Below are 20,338 nucleotides of genomic sequence, written 5' to 3' on the forward strand. Positions count from 1 at the left end.
ACGTGGCACTTCCTCCTCATTAGATACTCCCAGTATCACATGGATGCCTCCCTCACTCCGGGCTTTCTAACACCTCCCATACCATGGGAGAAAAGTCATTTGATTAACGAAAACTGAAGATGTTATCACTGAGGCCTTGGAGACTTATGATGTACTCCTTTCCTTGTTTCTGGATGACGGTGGTGCTTCAAACACCCACAGCCTCATACTACAGAGTATAAACAGGAAAGATATTTTCTACAATTGATTTATCAATTCAGCATTTATTGAGCATCTATTCAGTGTCAGGTACTGTTCTGGGCACTAAAGATTCAATGATTACTAGGACATATTTTAAGAAAGGCGATCTTTCAAGGCATCACACACAAAGGTGATTATTTATTCCACCTACTTATAAACGTATAAACCTATCTTTGGGACACCCCAATTTCAGGGCATTTAGTTCATACCCTAGGATAATTTTTTCCTAAGTTTCAATATCCAAGAGTGTTCACTATGTTTGAAATTCGAAGGCACCTAAAATTACCCCATTTGCTGAATATTATCATCTGACAAATAATCTACAGTAGCAGCCAGTGAGTAATTCCAAGGAACAGTCCTCATCCTGTTCATGTCCTGTAGCCTGTCTCATTAATGATGCTCTAAGTCCTCATATGGACATGGTGTGCTCCAGTTTACATGTCCTGTTTATTCCTTGTCTTGGGGAAGAATCACTCCACTCTGGCATAGTGAAGAGGGGACAGAGTGGAGAGGAACAAAATTGCTTTGCTCTAGCCCAACCATTCAGTGATTTGTTGCACCAGAGTGTGCTTCCCTTTACCTCCTGTGGATTCTTCTACCTCTCCCACGCTGGCTCCTGCACCCATACTCCACAGAAACAATTGGGCTGAGATTAACAGAGACTTCCCACTTGCCAAATCAATGTCTATTTCTCACCCGCATTGTGCACAAATGTGTCACAATTGATGTAACACCCTAATCTCAATGTCAACTGTTTGGCTAGGAGGAAGTCAAGCTTTGTTCGGGTGACGGGATCCCCTATAAAAGTTCTAGGTGAGGGAAGGATATCTCCCCTCAGAGCTCATGTCTGCTGCTTTTGTCTTCCCCTTACCCCCTCATGCAGCTATTGCTTTGCCTTCTGCCAGATGCTTGCCACATCTGCATCACCCCTGTGGTAGCTGTTCTCCAGTCCATCTGGCCCCATGACACCCACAGACCCTCGTCAGGCACTACCCGTCTCCCCCAAACTGCCAACAATCACTTATTCTTTCCTTCTGTGACTTATAAGGAGCCTCCCTTTGTTTCTTATAAGCTGCTTTACCATTGCAGGCAATTGGACACCTAAAAACACATTTTTTTTTTTCCCCCTAGAAAGCCAACATCTTTCTAGGGCACTGAAAATCTCTAGGATGGAGATGAAGTAGGTGGGAAGGTAAGGGCCCAACCAGCAACAGCAGCCATGGTATTTGGAACTTCTATTGCTGCTGCTGCTACTACTACGAATGGAGCTAATATTTATTGAAGCCCTACTATGTGCCAGGTAGTCTTCCTCATGCTTGTTATTCCCATTTTATATATGAGGTGACTTGCTCAAGATACATTTCTTCCTATCTTTCGGAAGCCATAGCCCACTCTATCACTCGAAGACATTTTTTTCCTCCGAGGGTCACATTATCTGGACTCCTTGGAAGATCCCATGTGTCTAAAGCCCCATTGTGAGCCAGGTTCAAGTTCCCTCCCACAAAGTTCTTGGGTCCCATGTATTGAGGCATGTTGCTTATGATCTGATCAGGATCTCTGAATGTTCCTTGGCAGTACAGACATTCCCTAGAACAATTAAGGAAGATGGTTGGCTCAGAACACTCTGAAGTGCCTAACTTCTGTGCCAGAGAGTGACCGACTGTCCTCTCTAACCGGGCCAAGAAGCTCTTGTACGTACTTCATCACTCTGAAGCAGTCATATTTGTGGGCCAGAAGGGACTTTCTCAAACCCCTCTCTCCTTTGTTGTCTGGTACACGCCTGAATCCTGCTCCTCCTTCTGCTTTTGTGGAAGTGCCTTTCATGGTCAAATTTGTAGAGATCCCAAATTCAACACCTCCAAAGCCAAACTGCCTCCCCTTTGCTCCTGCTTTTTCTATATTTTCTACCTTAGCACCATCATCCCCTCAATCAAACAGAACTCTTTTCTCCCCCATCTACTTATTTATGTGAACAAAGTTTCTCAGTACTTAGAGCTATAAAAGAAAAAAAAAAGCAATATAAATGATGCTAAATCCTGTCTTATTATAGCAATAAATACTCTTCATCCACTGACACAAGAACTAATCTGGGAGAGAAAAGCCACTCTTGGCTCATTAAATATGCATTTTCCACTTTGTTTACTAGTCATTAATCAACATTTTAAAATATTGTTTTGATCAATTTTGGACAAGGAATCATTTCAAAAGCTAACTCAATTGAGAACAAATTTTTAGCATGTTATAACTTATGATCAATATCAATGTTAATATACTGCTTGTGATATTGTATTACAGATTTGCAAGGTACTACCACCAGAGGAAAATGGGTAAAGGATATGTGGAATCTCTTTGTACTATTTCTTACAACTGTATGTGAATATTTAATGATCTCAAAATAAAAACTTTAATTAAAAATATCACAAAATGTTTATGTTTTTATTCAAAATATGTTTTTAGCAGAAAAATAGGTGACTAACTAAAGACTTTGAAAAAAGTATATTTATATGTTACATCAGTATAAAGTTCTATAGGAGCAATGAAATGGAAACAAATTCAAAGAGAAAAAAGGAGCAATGAATAATTTCTCAATGTTAAAAAAGTGCATGGCCATGAGTTTTTTTAATGAATGATTATCAAATTATTATGTTACCAAAGATACATTTAGAAGAGTAGATTTAAAATGTATTTTTAAATGTCAATAATTTAAAATAATATGCCAGAAATTATATTCTTTGCTATAATTTAAACTTATGGTTAAATTTTTAGGTGTTACTCTTAAAATCGATGAAGTGGTACAGAGTTTTTCAAAAGTCTTTTAGGAGGTACAAGAGAGCAAGAATAAGTTTGAAGAGCTCTGCTCTAGCCATTCCAAGGACATTCCACTTCTAAGCAAGTCTAGGTTTTTAACAGTCTAAACCTTGGCATTTACCATTTCTTTCACTATGGAATGCCCTCTCATTGTCTGCCAAGCAAACTCCTGCTCATCTTTCAACTCTCCCCTCAAGCCTCAGCTCCTCTGGGAACTCTTCTCTTCTTCCCTGATGTTTTCAGCACAATCAGGCACTTTCTCATCATGTTCCTACTTGACCTCCTGTGTGGCAGCATCGTGTAGTATTATAAGTGTGTATTTGCATGTCTGTATCCCAGGTGTGCTGTGCAAACCTTTACGGTGGACTTCTTTTAATTATTCTATCTCTGATATCGCCATGAAATAGATTCAACAGTTTTTCTTTGAATGAATGAATAAATAATTATGATATTAATGGTTTATAAAAGGTCTGGTTTACCACTAATTTAAGTCTTCTGCCTTTGAAGATATGTTTTCAGTTTAAGTGCTGTATACTAAGGTTAAAGATATTCAAACAACTGAGCTCAAGGGGATCTCATTTATCCATTTACTTTACTTATAAAAAATTCTGCCCTGCATTACCACAACATTAAAAGTACAAAATCATGCTAAAGGCCAGAAATGGTGTTGATGGACCACAGATTACCTTGGTCTTTCCTCATAGTGACTTAAGCCATTTGTAGTCAGAAACTGGATTCAGCCTTAAAAATAGCGTACTTATCTGCCAGGTCACTCAGCTGACCCTCAAAATACAGGGTCTTGAATGTTGACACAGATAATCTTATCTTGAGTCTCGAAAAGACTCTGTTTAGAAAATCCTAAATGTCTTCCTCTATCATGTTATGCCAGCTGTCTGTACTACTCTACACCCGATTTAGGTCAATATGATTCCTTTGTTCAATCACAGTTATGACTGAACAAGAAAAAATAAATAATAACATGAAAAGTTTCATATTGAGTCAGATTTTCAGCTAGTCTTCTACTTCTTAAATGCACATTAAGAAACATGTTGTAGGGGAACTAGTTATTCCTAAAAGTTTTAAGAATAAAATATAAATATCCCTAGCTTCTTTTGCAATTCATTATGAGTCAGTGACTCATGAGATAATTTAAATATTTCTTGAAACTATTTAAATTTAATACCTTCACTCATTTATTCAGTCATCCCTTCAATCAGTGAGCATTCAAAGAGCACCTGCTATATGTGAAGTGTTCTGCTCATGCAAAGAGGACACAGACCTTATTTAGATTTCACCAGTTTTTGCATGCAAGCTTGTGCATGTGTGTGTATGTGTGCACATGCAAGTGTGTGTTTGTGTGTAGTTCTATGCAATTTTATCACATGTATGTATACCTTTGTGTAACTACCATTAAGATTTCTCCTCTATTATCCTTTAAGTCACTCCACACACATACCCCTCTCCCCACCACCCCTCACCCCATTCCTAACTCCTAGCAACGACTAATTTGTCCTCTATCTCTGTTGGTTTTTTTTTTTTAATTTTGAGAATACCACATAAAATTTTGAGACTACGACACTAAATCATAAGCGTGCAACTTGTGAGATTTTTTTTTCACTCCATATAATATCCTTGACATCCAACTAAGTTGTTCCACGTATTAATACTTTGTTTCTTTTTATTGCTGTGTGATATTCTATTGTGTAGATGTATCACAGTTTGCTTAAGCAGTTAGCACCGAAGAACACTTTATCATTTCCAGTTTGGAGCTATTACAAATAAAGCTGGATTTCGAGTAGTCATTTCTCTGGGATAAGTGTCCAACAGTCCAACTGCTGGGTCATATGGTAAGTGTATGTTTAATTTTATAAGAAATTGCTAAAGTGTTCTCCAGAGTGGCTGTGCCATTTTACTTTCCCATCAGCAATATATGCAATATCCAGTTTCTCTGCATCCTCATCAGCATTTTGTATTGTTACTATTTTTTTTTAGCTCTACTAATAAGTATAGTGATACCTCATTGTGGTTTTAATTTGCTTTTCCCTAATGGTTAATGATACTGAATATCTTTTCATGTGCTTATTTTCCATCTGTATACTCTCTTTGGTAAAATGTCTGTGTTTTTGTCTGTTTTCTAACTGGAATATTCGTTTGTTTTACTATTGTTTTGAAAGTTCTTAATATATTCTAGATATAAATCCTTTGCGAGATGCGTGGTTTGCAAATACTTTCTCTAAGACTGCCATTTCCTTGTTCATCTTTTTTTTTTTTTTTTTTTTGCAGTACGCGGGGCTCTCACTGCTGTGGCCTCTCCCATTGCGGAGCACAGGCTCCGGACGCACAGGCTCAGCGGCCATGGCTCACGGGCCCAGCTGCTCCGCGGCGTGTGGGATCCTCCCAGACCGGGGCACGAACCCGTGTCCCCTGCATTGGCAGGCAGACTCTCAACCACTGCACCACCAGGGAAGCCCTCCTTGTTCATCTTAACAGAGTGTTTCTCAGAGAAAAAGTTTTAATTTTGATTAAGTCCAATTTATCAGTTTTCATTTTTATGGACTATGCTTTGGGTGTCATATATAAGCACTCTTCGCCTAGTCTTGCCCTGAAGATTTTCTCTTATGTTTTCTTTTGAAAGTTATACAGTTTTACTTTTTATATTTAAGTCTATGATCTATTTTGAGTTAATTCTTATATAATATAAGGTGTATATAAGCTATCTAAAATTAAGAAATCAGTATTTTTTCCAGATACTGGTGTAGAAGGGCCCTTAAATTATATAATTTTATTTACTTCTTGTCTTTCGTGCCATTGTCATCATATTTTAACTCTACATAAATTTTAAGCCAAAAAGACATTGTTATTACTTTTAATATTTTTATCCTTTCTAGTGTGATTCATTTCTTTTTGCATGCCTCTGTTTCCTTTTGGAGTCATTTTCTTTCTGTTTGGATAGCTTTCTTCTTCAGTATTTATTTTACTGTGGTTTTAAATTATCTAAGTTTTTATCTGAAAATGTTTAATTTTTCTTCATTTTAAAAGATTTTTGTTGAACATAGTATTATAAATTGGCAATAATTCTCTTTTAGCATTTTAAAAAATATATCAATCTATTGTCTTCTGACTTCCATAGTTTCTGTTGAAAGGTCAGCCTGTCAATCTTATTGTTGTTCCTTTTAAAGTAACATAACTTTTTTCTCTGGCGACTTTTGAGGTTTTTCAGCACTTTTGTTATAATGAATCTAGTTGTGATTTTCTTTCTATTTATCCTTCTTGGGGTTTGTAAAACATTTTGAATCTGTGGTTTAATATTTTTTGTCACCCTGAAAAATTCTCAGCAGCTATCTCTGGTATTATTTCTGCCCCGATATCCTTCTCCTCTTCTTCTAGAACTCCAATTTACGTTAGGAATTTTTCATCAGATCTCAAATGTCCCAAGTTGTTTTCTATATTTTTCCATCACTTTTTCTCTCTGAGCTTCAATATGTATGTTTTCTACAGTTTTCTAGTTCATTAAACCTTTCTCCTGCTCATAAACCAATCTACTAATTTCTTAATTTCAGTTACTGTATTTTTGTCCTAAAATTTCCATTTGATTCATTAATATAGATTCTAGTTTTCTAAAGACACTCTTCACCTTTTTATCTATTTTTGAGCATATTAATCACAATTATCTTAAGCCAATATTCAGTAACTCCAATATATGGATAATCTGTGGGTCTGCGTTTATTTAGTGATTATTTGTTTCTTTGTTTAGTTTAGTTTACCATCATTTGGTCTTATCTCTGGCATAACTGGTAATTTTTTTTTTTTTTAACTGATTTCTGGCCACTGTGCATGAAAACTTGTAGAGGCTTTTGATGATATTGTCTTCCTCCAGAGCATATTTAATTTTCTTTTGTTAAGCAGTTAAATATAGGCAGATGACCTTCCTCCAAACAGGGATTTAAGAGTGTTTCAGGCTGAATTTTAGGCTTTGTGTAAGCTAGGCTATTTATATTTTCCCTCACACATAGGGTATCTCAAAGCCCCTCCTTGATAGGACCTCAACTTCATTTTTTTGTCCCCTCCACTATGAGATTCCTGAAATCACTGTTCAGCTTTTTAATCGTTAGCAGTTATTTTATACTTGTTTTATGGCCACTGGCCCTGAGCATGCATAGTTTAGTAATTAGAAAAATCTTCAAATAATGAGCAGACTATCAGGCTCATTTTTTTTCATGATTTCTATCTTTCTGGAAGCTTGGTCCCTCAAGTCTGGATGCCTTAGAAGGCCTGACCTTTAATTTTTGTCTCCTCAGTAGTGAGAAGCAAGCTTTAGGCTGCTTCTCCCTGCTCTGCCTCTATTACTTTCACTGAGATTTTGGCAATTTCCCTAAAGGAGAAAAAAAATCTGAGTTATATGTAGAGCTCATTTCAATGCATTTTTCTCCTCACTGGGATTGGGTCCCTCAAAACCTCGTTGTCTTGGCTGATGTCTGATGTCTTCAAATAGTTAATTTTTGGAGGGGTGTTATTTTATCCACTTTTATAGTTAAATGAATCTTGTCAATGGCCTACTGCCAACAAAGTTAGAAAAATATTCAGGGCTCTGCTCCCAGTCCAATAATTCTTATCAAGAGGCCAAGATTTGTCTCCATAATGGCCAGGAAGATCATTTTTTTAGGTTTTTTGAACAAGTAGATTCAGTACTCAATGATAGACCTAGGATTCATAGAAACAATTGCTGGGTAAACCTAGCTGTCATATATACCGAAAAGGTAACCTTTGGTGAATCAGGTATGAACCAATTTGGAGGTAATTTCTTACCGTGTTACATGCTCCTCTGCTAGTATTGTTTTTCATGAGGATAATTCAAGATACTCAAACTCACTGCTAAATGAATTATTGGAATATAACCTTCTAGCCCACTTTGTTGCTACTTTGAAGACTAGAATGACTCACATTAGCTTTCACCTGGAACGCTCCACTCATCTCACAAATTTCTGACTTCTAATATACTGAGAACTGAAAATACAAAATTTAGTGATAAAAGGACTGCAGAGCCTTAAAACTGTATCAGATACTATAGAGCCAATGAAATCCAGCATAATAACAAAGCATTCAGTTTGGATCACCACAGGTTTAACTTTTCATTGTCTCCTCCTTTGCTTGAGATATATAACCCTTCTGGATGTTGACCTGATTCACTACAAGGATTTTTATGTTCTGGTTTCCTCTTGAACAGCCACAACATTTTTTCACCTATTGCTAACCTACTGCTCATCATTTTCCTTCTCCAATTGTTTGGACACTTGCTCATATTTTATTTGAGTATCATTTCAATACTCTGGACTCCACTTCACAATGACCCATCATACATGGGTTTGACATATACAGTATTATGTGATGTTTATTCAGTTTATTTCTCTCTGCTTTGTATTTGACTACTAAGAAGGTTAATTGTGCATAATCTCTTTTAAATCACTCATAAAATGGTTTCTGGTCTCTTTCAAGCATTCTCTTTCCAACATGAAAAATTCCTCTCAATTATGGTAATTCAGTTTTAAAGTAAGTTTTGGTAGAATCCTATACAAGACTCTTTGAAAGTATATACAAATTATATTGAATAATTACTCTTCATCCACATAAACTGATTTAATGATTCTATTGATTGGTCAGTAATATTTCCTTTATAATAATGATAAGATATTGTAATAAAAGGAATTATCTTTCTTAAGCATGCAGTAGTTCCACTCAGTATTAAGGTGTCACCTTTTTCCTAGGTAAGCAGACAAGCTCCCCACCTGTTTTAATTTCCCAGAATCTCCTCAGGATTCCAATCCATGCAAGAAGCCCAGCAATCTTCTGGCTCAGTGTTTACTGCAAACCAGGTTTCATAGTCTAGCCACCTTCTTGCTAGTTTCCCCCTTGAGGCTCTCCAAGACATAAAATGGATCTTACTCCATGTCAGCAATTTATTAACGTCTAGATTACAGATTCGGTCTAGGACATTCTGAGTTTTTGCCACTGTTTGCTCTAATACATCTTACCTGTCTGCACTGAAACATTTTGAGAGATTCTCCCAAAAGCTATTCTCAGCCCAAAGCAGCTAATTCATTAAGTAAATTTATTTTTCTCTCTGTTTTTTCCCCAAATGCACTTTCATGGATTCCCTTCCAATCTCCTCATTTTTCCTACTATAGTTGGTCTTCACTTTACTTACCCAGGTGACTGATGGCTTCCTTGTCCCAAGGCCAGGTGGCAGCACCTGCAAGGTCTTCCCGCACTGAGCTGGCAAAGTAGACGTTGAGGAAGTGAGTGCTGTTGAGCTGCAGTGCCTCTTTCAGCTCCTTCACACTCATGTATGCCCTGAAGAGCACGTAAGAGGAGGAAATGTCACACCAAAGGATCAGTCCATAGAGAACAGTAGAACCAGACCTAATCAGACTCTGACTCTCCCAACCAGCATTGCTTTTTAGAGGAGAGGAGCAGAGAGGGCAAGACCAGGTGTTATGAAGCTCTCAAAAATGCACTAATACACATTTAGGATACTTATTCCAAGATAAATAATATCCTACCTTTTTAGCACCACAATATTTATATGGATAGTCAGTATTTGACATCATACTCAATTCTCCACTCTACACCCAGATTATTTCTTCAAGATAAATCCAATAATACCCTTAACTCTATACCCTGAGAGTTATCCCCACCCCCACCCCAGCCCACGGTGAAGAAGGCCTTTCAACTCTCAGTCCCTGGTTCTTTCCATCACACTGCATGATCATTATTATGATAAGAAGACCGATTGAATCTCTATTTCAGTATATGCTTGCTTCAGGCCTATTTTTAAAGGTAAATAGTAGCCAGAAAATATAAAGTAAAACAGGAAAAAAAGAGATGAGTTATAGGTAGGAGAGGATATCATAAGCTACTGCAAAGAATGTTAATTTTATATATATTTCTCTTTCTAGTACCTTAATCCATAGACTCTCTACCCCTACTCCGACTACCTTGTGATACTCACCAAGTATCTCTATTGGTGGCCTTCACAGCACTAGGTAATATTATGTTTGAACTTATTCACAGACTTAAAGGTCTATTAAAATCACATGCCCCATGGCCCATAAAAAAGGGAAACAAGCATTTGATCTTTCTTTAAGCTCATATATAGTCAAAGACCTTCATCTTCCTGGCATCAGTGAAACTTAAAACTTTACTATGGGCAAACAGAGCCTCATCATACTCCATGAAGAACTATTTTAAGAAAGAACAACTAAACCAGAACCCAGTGGCCCCTTGGATTCACTGGATGCTTCCTACAGTGGCCATGGGAATGCCACTCCAAAGATAGGAATGATCCTATCACAGCTTCAACTGTGCAGACAGCTCTCTCAACACAGTTGAAATTTCCTTTATAGATTCATGCTTTATTCTTGCTATTCTGGTAGACAAGCTGCAGACACTGAAATCTCTCAACCCAGAAGCTCAGGCTAGAAGAGCATGACCCTTCTTCTTCCGTTCACTCTGCCTCCCAACTACACTGTTGATGCCATCTATTTAATCCACATGTAGGATATACTGGCGAGGAGTACTCAAGAAATAGAGATCCCAAAGGAGACTGTGTTTATGTTCTTTGGCACAGAACCAAAAAGGGGAATAAAAGTAAAGAAACACAAAAAGATTTTGCTTTAGAACCAAAAATGCTTGAGAGAATGGGGATTTTAAAATATTCTTTCTTATTGACTTATAATATCTTGGAAAAGTAATTCTCATCCCCAATAAATCATCCAAATTTCATGAAGTGGTGTCAGATGTGATCAGAGGGATATTCCTTCTGATACTTTCCTGGAGTGTTTTTTGAACTGTTGCCTGGTTTTCCCTGGACATTAGTCACATTCCCTTTCCTTTTCTCCGTTATTAAAAATAATTACAATTTCCTGTATTGATAAATTGATGGTTTGGAGTTATGATGACATCAACTCTTCAACATGGAGGTGGTCTAACTGGTCAGACAGAAGGAGAAGAGGGAGGGTGGATGGGAGGAGAGAGAGAGAAGAAAGAAAAGGGAAAAAAGAAACAAACAGAAAATAAGAGAAAGAAATAAGGGCAGAGAGGATCAGTGATAGCCTATGTACAGCTCAGGGTACCAAGAAAGAAAATCTACACCCTCTGTTCCTATTTCAGAGTTCCCATTAAAATTAGGAATTGGTAACTTGACAGTTTTCTCTCTTTCCTCCCCCCTCACTTACCCCAAATACCCCTGTTCCTGGCATGGTTTACTTGGGCTATCTGTGTGTTCCTGGCTTCTCTGTCTGCCACTTACCAGTCTTGGCCATCATCCTTCTATCCTCCCTCAACCCAGCAGTTCCACTAACCTCCCTTGAGCCACCCTCCAAGAGGCCTCTTCCTCCACTACCAAACTCATTAGCTGATTCTACTCATCTCCCATTTCTTCCTTGCCCATTCCACTCTCCAGCCATAAATTACCCTTCCAGATGAGAGTGTTTATGTCATACTTGTGGAAAACTGGGTACAGCCACTCTAATTCCTGCACTCCTTAGAGATATAGATAGAAGTTGGCAAGTATAAGGGATAAAATACATTTTTAAAAGCTAGAGACAGTTGGAAACAGTCACTAATTGAATTGATACAGGAAAGCTTTATTTTGTTGAAGACAGATTTTTGTCCAGATTATTCCATAAACCAAAAAAGGGCAAAGTGTAGATAGCAGGGTGTCCAGTTTTCATGTAGACTGCCTTGCCTATTATAACACATGTATGCCATTTCAGAATTTAATCAGAGCTAATTAAGATAAACGTCTTAGCTTCTCCACTAATGTAACCAGAGCCTGGCTCAGACCTAGGGTGGAGAAAATGGTCATTATTCTAAAATTCAGAGCTTAATATCTTGCTTCAGAAATGATTTATTAAGAGATAAACTTGTCATCCAACCAAAAGAACTTAATGTTCAAAGAAGGGTGAAACGATATACATAACTTTCATAAAAAGCATGGGACCATGAACTGACCAGAACTATGTATGAAGAGAGGTGAACTGCATTGATCTACTTAATTTCTGCCAGGATCTCCCTTTACTCATCCTCTCCACACTCTAGACTGAGATACTCACCACGAACTTCTCCCTGAGGACTCAGACAGACCAAAGAGAAGCTGCACCTTGACCTTTATAAAAAATTTTCTCAAAAACAAGCTTTCCTTGAGGCTGACATATCAAGTTGTTCTGCCCATTGCTTGAGTCTATTATTTCTGACATGCCTCCTGGAAGAATGCGCAGCTGCCTCACTGTTTTATCACTGTGACCTACTGGTTTGGGATTAAACATTGCCTGGTGTCCAGCCCACCACATTCCTTTGTCCCCCAGATGATTTCTGTTGGGATCCCTTGACCGCTGACCCCTAGCCACACTCTAGTATCTAAGTGTCCATGCAAGCCCCAACTCTTGCTTAGTTTCTGACTAAGTAAAAGTGAAAGGATATAAAAATAATGCCTCTTGTGCTCTAGTTTAATAGTCAGTTGAATAACTCCTTTATAGACTGTTAGAAATGATTCAGGCCAGAAAGAAGAAAAAGATCCTGAGCTGTCTGAAGGAAGTTGAGTCAGCATCAAAAATTCGCATGTTAAAAAATAAGACATACAAGACGCATGCATGTATGCCCTGAGATTGGGACCCAGGGCCCTGCTTCCCACAGTCAGACCAAGCTCCCTCCAGAGGAAGATCCTGACTGCACTCCACAGGGGTAAGGCAGCCTCCATGAGAACAAAACCAGATGCCCCCAAGGACCCTCAGCCAATTCCCATCACAGAAATGACCGGTGCCAAACCTGGGATATTCGGGTTTGGTCAAATCTAAACCTTCTTGTCATTACTGTACACCATGGTTCTTGACCCAAAATACACAGAAGGGTTCCCTCTGCCACCCCCATCTGCTATCCACTTTGCCAACTATGCTTCCTCCTCTGGGTGAATATCCCCTTTGACCTACTCCCCCGGTCCTCAGAGTACCAACTAGCATTCTCCCAGCTGCCTAGTGCCACTCTGAAAACTTAGATTTTTTTTTGTTTTTTTTGCGGTACGTGGGCCTCTCACTGCTGTGGCCTTTCCCGTTGCGGAGCACAGGCTCCAGATGCACAGGCTCAGCGGCCATGGCTCCTGGGCCCAGTCTCTCCGCGGCATGTGGGATCTTCCCAGACCGGGGCACAAACCCGTGTCCCCCGCATCGGCAGGCGGACTCTCAACCACTGCGCCACCAGGGAAGCCCAGAAAACTGTTTTTTATTCTCTGTCAAAGTCCTCCTGCTATTGGGCACATGGCACTCCACTATGTCACCATATACTTTCTACTTTCTTTCATTGTCCCATCTCTTGGTTGCTCCGTACACATCAAGGGCTTCACAGTCTGACTCACAGTCTTCCCCCTTACCTTAGATCCTAGAGTCACCTGAGGAAATTTCAACATGTATGTGAAACATCCACTGAAAACACAGTCTTATGTTTTACTTCCTTATTGCCAATGACCCTTGCACACCATTCTCATTGTCACCTTTACTCAGGTGGATTTTCTGATCTCATGTGGATCTTTAGTTCTACTTGTCTAAACTTCTATTTGATTATGGTCATCTCCTCGTCAGGAATTATTTGAAATCTTTACCCTTCTTTACCTTTTCTTGCCCCTTCTCCCCCAGCAACCTCAATCTCCTCTGACTCTTAGATAATCGTGCCTCCTTCTTTGATGATAAAATTGAAGCCATTTATCATGAACTCTATCACTCCCCCCCATACATACACACACACACGCGCGCACACACACACACACACACACACACACACACTCAAAACATTTACTTCCTTACCTATTTTTATTCCTTTTCCTCTTGTCCTACAAGATGAGGTTTCTGAGAAAACCATAGCTAGTACCCTCTTCCTTTCCAATTCAAACTTCTTGAAAGGATAATTTCTTCATCTCCCATTTGTTTCCCTTTTTTTCATGTATTCACTAATCCCACTGTAACCTGGCTTTCATGAGAACCACTTTATCAAAAATGCTTTTGTTGAAGTTGTTAGTAACCTCCTAGTTGTCCCTCCCCACAAAAATGGAAAAAATTCATTCACCTTCTTATTGGAATCCTTTGGCTCATTTTTATATTGTTAGTTACTTCCTGCTTCTTAAAGGTCTCTGCTTCTCTGCTTTTATTGCAACGCTCTTTCCTGATTCTCTTCTTGCTTTTGTGACCACTGATTCTCAGTCTCCTTTGTGGGTTTCTCTTTCCCCTTCTAATCCTTAAAAGTTATTCCCTGGGGTCCTGTTTGTAGTCCATTCTTTTGTCACTCTCTTTGTTCACCGTTGGGAACTTTTCCACTCTCAAACTTTGAAGCACCATCAGTATTTGGAAAACTCTCAGGTAGATATATATATCTCTCTCTACCTAGATCACCCACAGACATCTTGAAGTCAACATGTCAATGTTATGGGTGGTTCTACCTGAGCACAAACAAAATTCGGACACAGTGAGTTTTAATGCATCTCAAATAGTGGTCCAATTACTGAATCTGTGGACATTTTTTCCATGGATATATTTGCAAGAAGTGTCTGATTTTTGGCTAAATACAGAGGCAGTATGTGACAGTGTCCACAGAAAGATAAAAAGGCAAGAACAGGGAAGAACCACAATGGTATTTTGTCCATTACCTAATTTTATAGACTGGATTTCGAGTTCCTCAGGAAGAAACAAAAAGAACTCTTTTTGTAAGAAAATTGGTACAACCCAGGATACATAAGCCATGCTTCATGGCCTAATAACAAAATGAAGTACCAACTGAAGAGAAGGGACACTCTCTCCATTTCTGGAAAGAATTAAGGGATGTCAGCACTATTCTAACACTTGAGAGTTTTACAGCCTTGGCTCGCATTAGAAGCCAGTTCTCTAATAAGGCCAGCTTTTCCCTAGAGAAACAGTGAGGGCAGAGCATCAGCTGGAAATGCTGAGTGTCAGCAGACAAGGTAAATACCATGGCCAGTATTCAACAGCAAACAGCAGTAGAACCACAGAAGCCAGTGGGCATGAATTTTTAAGGCACACCCTTCCGAAGACTCCCAAAAATACTAGAGAAAGAGGACAATGTATGAGGATAAGATTTTATAGCTATACACTGAGCTCATGTAATTTGATTATTAATGGTAGTATGACATCATTCGCCCCCAGGGGGTATGTGGACTGGAGGATATTCCGTTTGTCTCTGACTGAACTCACAGTCTTCTTCCCCACACCCACTTCTCCTCCATTGTCTCTCTGAATTGATGCCACCTCTATCACCCTCTCCATGACACAGGAAGAAAAGCCAGGATTCTTCCTTCAATACTCCCCCTCTTCACTTCACTCCCCTCATTATAATCAACCACCTACTAATGACCCCAGGAAGAAAAGACATCATGATGATTATTGTTTCTCTTCTGAATGTCCCCAAAGAGGCTAGATATCATCATCACTCAGACATAATCAACTGGGAACACATTTTTTTCTTGAAATTCAAATATGGAGAAACTGACAGGAATTATTACACCCAAAAACCTCACTTTTGCTAATGCATGTGGGAAAGAGTATTACTACTAGAAGTAAAATGAAATTATTCTCTAGAAAGTTTTATCTGTTGTAAGAACTTGAGGTTGAAATAAAAGAGCTAACTGGAGATTTAAAGGACTTGAAGTCTAATGTCATAATATCTTCTGTGGTAGGCAGAATAATGCTCCCAAAGATGTCCATGTCCTAGTCCCTGGAACCTGGGAATCTATTACTTTACATGGCAAAATGGATTTTGCAGAGGTGATTAAGAGTACAGACTTTGAGATGGGGAGACTATTCTGGATTATCTGAGTGGGCCCGATCTAATTACATGAGTCTTTATAAGCAGAGAACCTTTCCCACCTGTTGTCAGGGAAGAGAGGTGGCAACAGAAGTAGACTAAGAGAAATGCTACATTTCTGGCTTTGAAGTTGAGGGAAGGAAGGGAGCAGCAAGCCAAAGAATGTGGGCAGCCTTTAGAAGCTGGAAAAGGCAAAGAAATGGTTTCTCCTGTAGAACCTCCAGAAAGATATGCAACTCTAACACCTTGATGTTAGCTCAGTGAGAACCATGTCATACTTCTGACCTATAGGGCAACAAGTTAATAATATGTGTTGTTTTCAACCAATAAGCTTGTGGTCACTTGTTGCAGCAGGAATAGAAAATGAATGTATCTTCTTTCATTTAAACATACAGTATCTTTGGAAAAGAAAAGAGCATACAGAGAATAAAAATCTGGCTTCAAAAGATGGTGTCGAAAGAACTTGTTTTAAAAGAACTTGTGATTGCCTTCTGAGGCAGAAAATAGTAAATCTCACGTTTCTAGTTCTTGGTTGTAGTTTACCTACCTTATCAAGGGAGTCATACCCTGAAATTTATTTGGAAGGGGAGCATAAGAATACCCAGATAACTTATTGGGTCTGGATAAGGGAAAAGAAACGCGTGGTGGAAGTGATACCCAGTTGAACTTAAGAAAAAAATAACCCAACCAAAAGTCATAGGTAGCATGTGTCAGCATCCTGAGAACAGGTGTTTAAGCCAGAATGACTTGGTCTGATGTCCCACCTCTAACACTCACTGGTCATGTGGCATTGGCAAGGTGCCTACCATCATTACACCTCAGTGTCCTTATCTGTAAAACGACAATAACGAAAGTATAATCTGCATATACTTATTGGGAAGAAAAATGAGATAACATCTAAAATCACACATAAACAGTTGTCAATAAACCTTATATTATCAATAACAATACCTATGGTCTCAGATGCCTACATAGCCAGCAACAAAGTTCAAAAATTATAATATAGGAAAGCAAGTATCATCTTAAAGACTTGATGGGGAGCTAATCATAGACTATGTCTGAGAACGGGTATACCTTGCTTGAAAGAAATAAAGTTAAATGAAATAGAAGTAATACCACAGTGCAAAAGGAAGCAAACACAACTGAAATCTGACATCTGAAGTAAACCCACAATGGAAAACATTTAGTGAAAATAAAATAGCAATGAACATTTTCTAGGCATAAAGTACTGTTGGCATGGTCAGGCAAGGGATAGTTTTGATACATCCCAAAAGCAGTTTCCAAAATGGACACAAAATAAAAATATAGTGATGAACCAGAACTTCAGATGAGAATGTCTCTGCCAGAAGGCAGGTGCTGCTAATAGCAATAGCAGCACTTCTGATAAATACTTTTTCTGACTTCCTGATAATATCTCTCAAAAAGGTCAAGAAACAACAAAGGGTCATGATAATTTATTTTAATTCTTATTAATAAGAAAGAACTAGATGGTGATATGGAATGCAAGAGTTCCTTTAATGAAAGAAACTCTATTTAAATTTTTCAATAGCCGAGGCTGGTAACATCAAGGACTAGAGCTTGAGTAAAACAGATTTCCAAAAGGGAGTAATGATTCCAAGGCCTAGGACTCTCAAGGGGAAAATGGCCCTTTGGAGGTAGAAGGGCATAAACCTTGAAAATCAATGTAATTCTAGATTGTCCCAATAAAGCAGAAAGGAGGTAAACATCAAAAAGAACAGGTTCTGTAAGGGAACTCCCTGCTGAGCTAAAATTTTAAGAGAACATACGTAGATTTTGGAAAGAGGAATAGCACAAAACTATTTAAAAAAATAGGGTCAAAAAAGATAAAGCCCAGGGACTTCACTGGTGGCACAGTGGTTAAGAATCCTTCCGCCAGTGCAGGGGACACGGGTTCGATCCCTGGTCTGGGAAGATCCCACATGCTGTGGAGCAACTAAGCCCGTGGGCCAAAACTACTGAGCCTGCACTCTAGAGCCCGCAAGCTGCAACTGCCGAGCCCACATGCTGTAAATACTGAAGTCTGCATGCCTAGATCCTTGCTCTGCAATAAGAGAAGCCATCGCAACGAGAAGCCCATGCACTGCAATGAAGAGTAGCCCCCACACACCACAACTAGATAAAGCCCGCACACAACAATGAAGATCCAACACAGCCCCCCCAAAAAAGATAAAGCCCAGAACCAGCATAAACATAAAAAATGCAAAGAATGATAAATTTTAAAATTTACGTTTTTCAGAATAGTAAGCAAAATAGAGTATAATAATACAGAAGGGAAAAAAAAAACTGAACTCTTCAAAGTCTGCCTTGCTGCCAAGATAAATAATCATTAAGAAACCATTGAATAAGTCATTAACCTGGCAATAATTTATTTGCCCCTAATAATAATAGTGATCACAATTAACTGAATCCCAAATATATGGTAGATGCTTCATGTATATTTTCTCATGTAAGCTCACAAGTCTATGAAGTTAGCGTAATTATTTCATTTTACAGATAAGAAACTAAAGCTTACAGAGATAAAGTCACTTGCCCAAAACCACACAGCTTGTAAGTTTTGGAGGCAAGTATTAAACCCAAGTTCCTCTAACTCCGAAGCACACATTCTTTCCTCTGTTCTTCAACTGGTTTCACTAGGATCTGTGAGTCACTGTGTTGGGCCTTGGCAATGAAAAGATACAGAAGACAACCCTTTTTCAAGCAGCTCAGTCTAGTGAGGAAGATAACCATGGAAAAATATGATTATAATGCAAGGTGAAGGGCACTATTATAATGTGCATGGAACTAGATGCAAGAATGGGGGACAGAGTGAAAAACCAGCTTAGAGAAGCAGACATTAATAAGGTGTTGTAGAAGTTTTTGGTGGATATTGTCAATTGGCTTGTGTACATCAATTCTACCCTCCCTCTCCTGTGTCTTCCTTTTCTGGAGGACAGAAAAGTTGAAATATACATTTGTCCAGCTCCCTTGCACTTAGGGATCTAGATGTGATTTAGTCTACCAATCAGCTGTGCTCTAGTTAGAAGGTGACAGTAACATGAAGACCTTACTTCTGACTGCTTCTTCTTTCTCTGTCTGCAAGCAGGGCTGGGCGATAGTGTTCCAGTGCCCAGCCGCTGGCAGTGAGGGTTTGGGGAAGGCTATGGGGACACACCCTCATTGCTGGTGTGGATCTAACAGGTATAGCATGACGCGGTGATGGCAGCCGTGGTTTAGAGACTTTGTGAAAGAAGATTCTATAGAAGTTGGTGACTAACTGGATGTTTAGTCCCAACTTCTGTAGAGTCTTCTTTCACAAAGTCTCTAACATCCATCCTTATTTTTCCCTTCCCACTGTCACTGTCTGGAATAGATCATTTTTTACTTTATTTGTCATGTACTAAAATATCTTCTTATTTTTCTCCCTCTAATGTTATGTGCGCTCCAGTCTACACCATATGACATCAAAACTGGTGTTCTCCTGTTCACTCTTGGTTCCCTGTGCCCTACACAATAGTCCTTTAGGTTTCCTTTAAGTTGCCACTCAAAGTTGCCCTTAATCTGATGACCAGCCTACCTTCCAGGATCACTCCAGCACCACTATGCCATTGACCGAGGTAAATTGATTTACTCATTGACGTCAGATAGGCCCCTGATTTTTTTGTTTTGGGTCATTTTGTTTGTTTTTGTGTTTTTCCTCCCTGCTTTGCTTATACTGTTCTTCCTTTACATATATAGTTATCAAAAGTGGATCTGACATTCAAGGCCCATTTTCTATCTCATTTTTTCCGTGAAGCCCACATCAATCACCCCAGCCTGAAATGAGCCCCAAAATCTGAGTTTCTAAGTCATTCAGTCTAGTCTATAACACAACAGATTGTAATATGTAATTACAATATGTAAGCCTACTTTGGCAATATTTGCCAACAGTAGAAATCCTACCTCTATATATTTAACCTAAGAAGATATTTGTATGAGTTTCAAATATGCACCAACAGCAATGGAATAATAGCAAAAATATATAGTATAATAACATGGCAGTATAATAGCATAGTATATTCTGCTAATAGGATAGCATAATAGCAAGCAAGAGTATAATAGCAAAATATAATGTAAATTCCCATTAACACGGATCTGGCAAGTTAAATTAAAAGTATATAATATTTATGCCATGAAGTCATTAAAAATAATCTAGATTTATACTTATTAAAATGGAAAAATGCTCCCAACATATTATTGAGTGAAAAAGCTGATGGTACAAGAGTAAGTATAATATAACTCTATTTATTTAAAACCATATACATATGTCACTCTAGGTATCTAGAAGGGGATGAAACAGGTCATGGGATTTGAATTAATTTTCTCTTCTTATTTGTATTCTTCTGTGTTGGTCTTTACATATATGTACATTTACATGCATGCATATGTATAACAT

At 38.6% G+C, this 20,338-nt stretch overlaps 1 protein-coding gene across 4 annotated transcripts in view; it reads right to left on the minus strand.

The window, feature by feature from the left end:
- Positions 1-20,338, minus strand: part of PAPPA2 (pappalysin 2) — a 565,818-nt gene that overhangs the window by 178,520 nt on the left and 366,960 nt on the right. For all 4 annotated transcript variants that reach the window (XR_009563406.1, XM_060295976.1, XM_030875398.2 and 1 more), the window contains one exon: positions 9,251-9,396. Coding sequence is in view for 3 of the 4 variants with exons in the window: in XM_060295976.1 (XP_060151959.1) it covers positions 9,251-9,396 (146 nt within the window). In the remaining variant the exon portion in view is untranslated. The remainder of the gene's footprint in view (positions 1-9,250; positions 9,397-20,338) is intronic.

The sequence above is a fragment of the Globicephala melas genome, chromosome 1 (genome assembly GCF_963455315.2).
Source record: "Globicephala melas chromosome 1, mGloMel1.2, whole genome shotgun sequence".
Lineage (NCBI taxonomy): Eukaryota > Metazoa > Chordata > Mammalia > Artiodactyla > Delphinidae > Globicephala > Globicephala melas.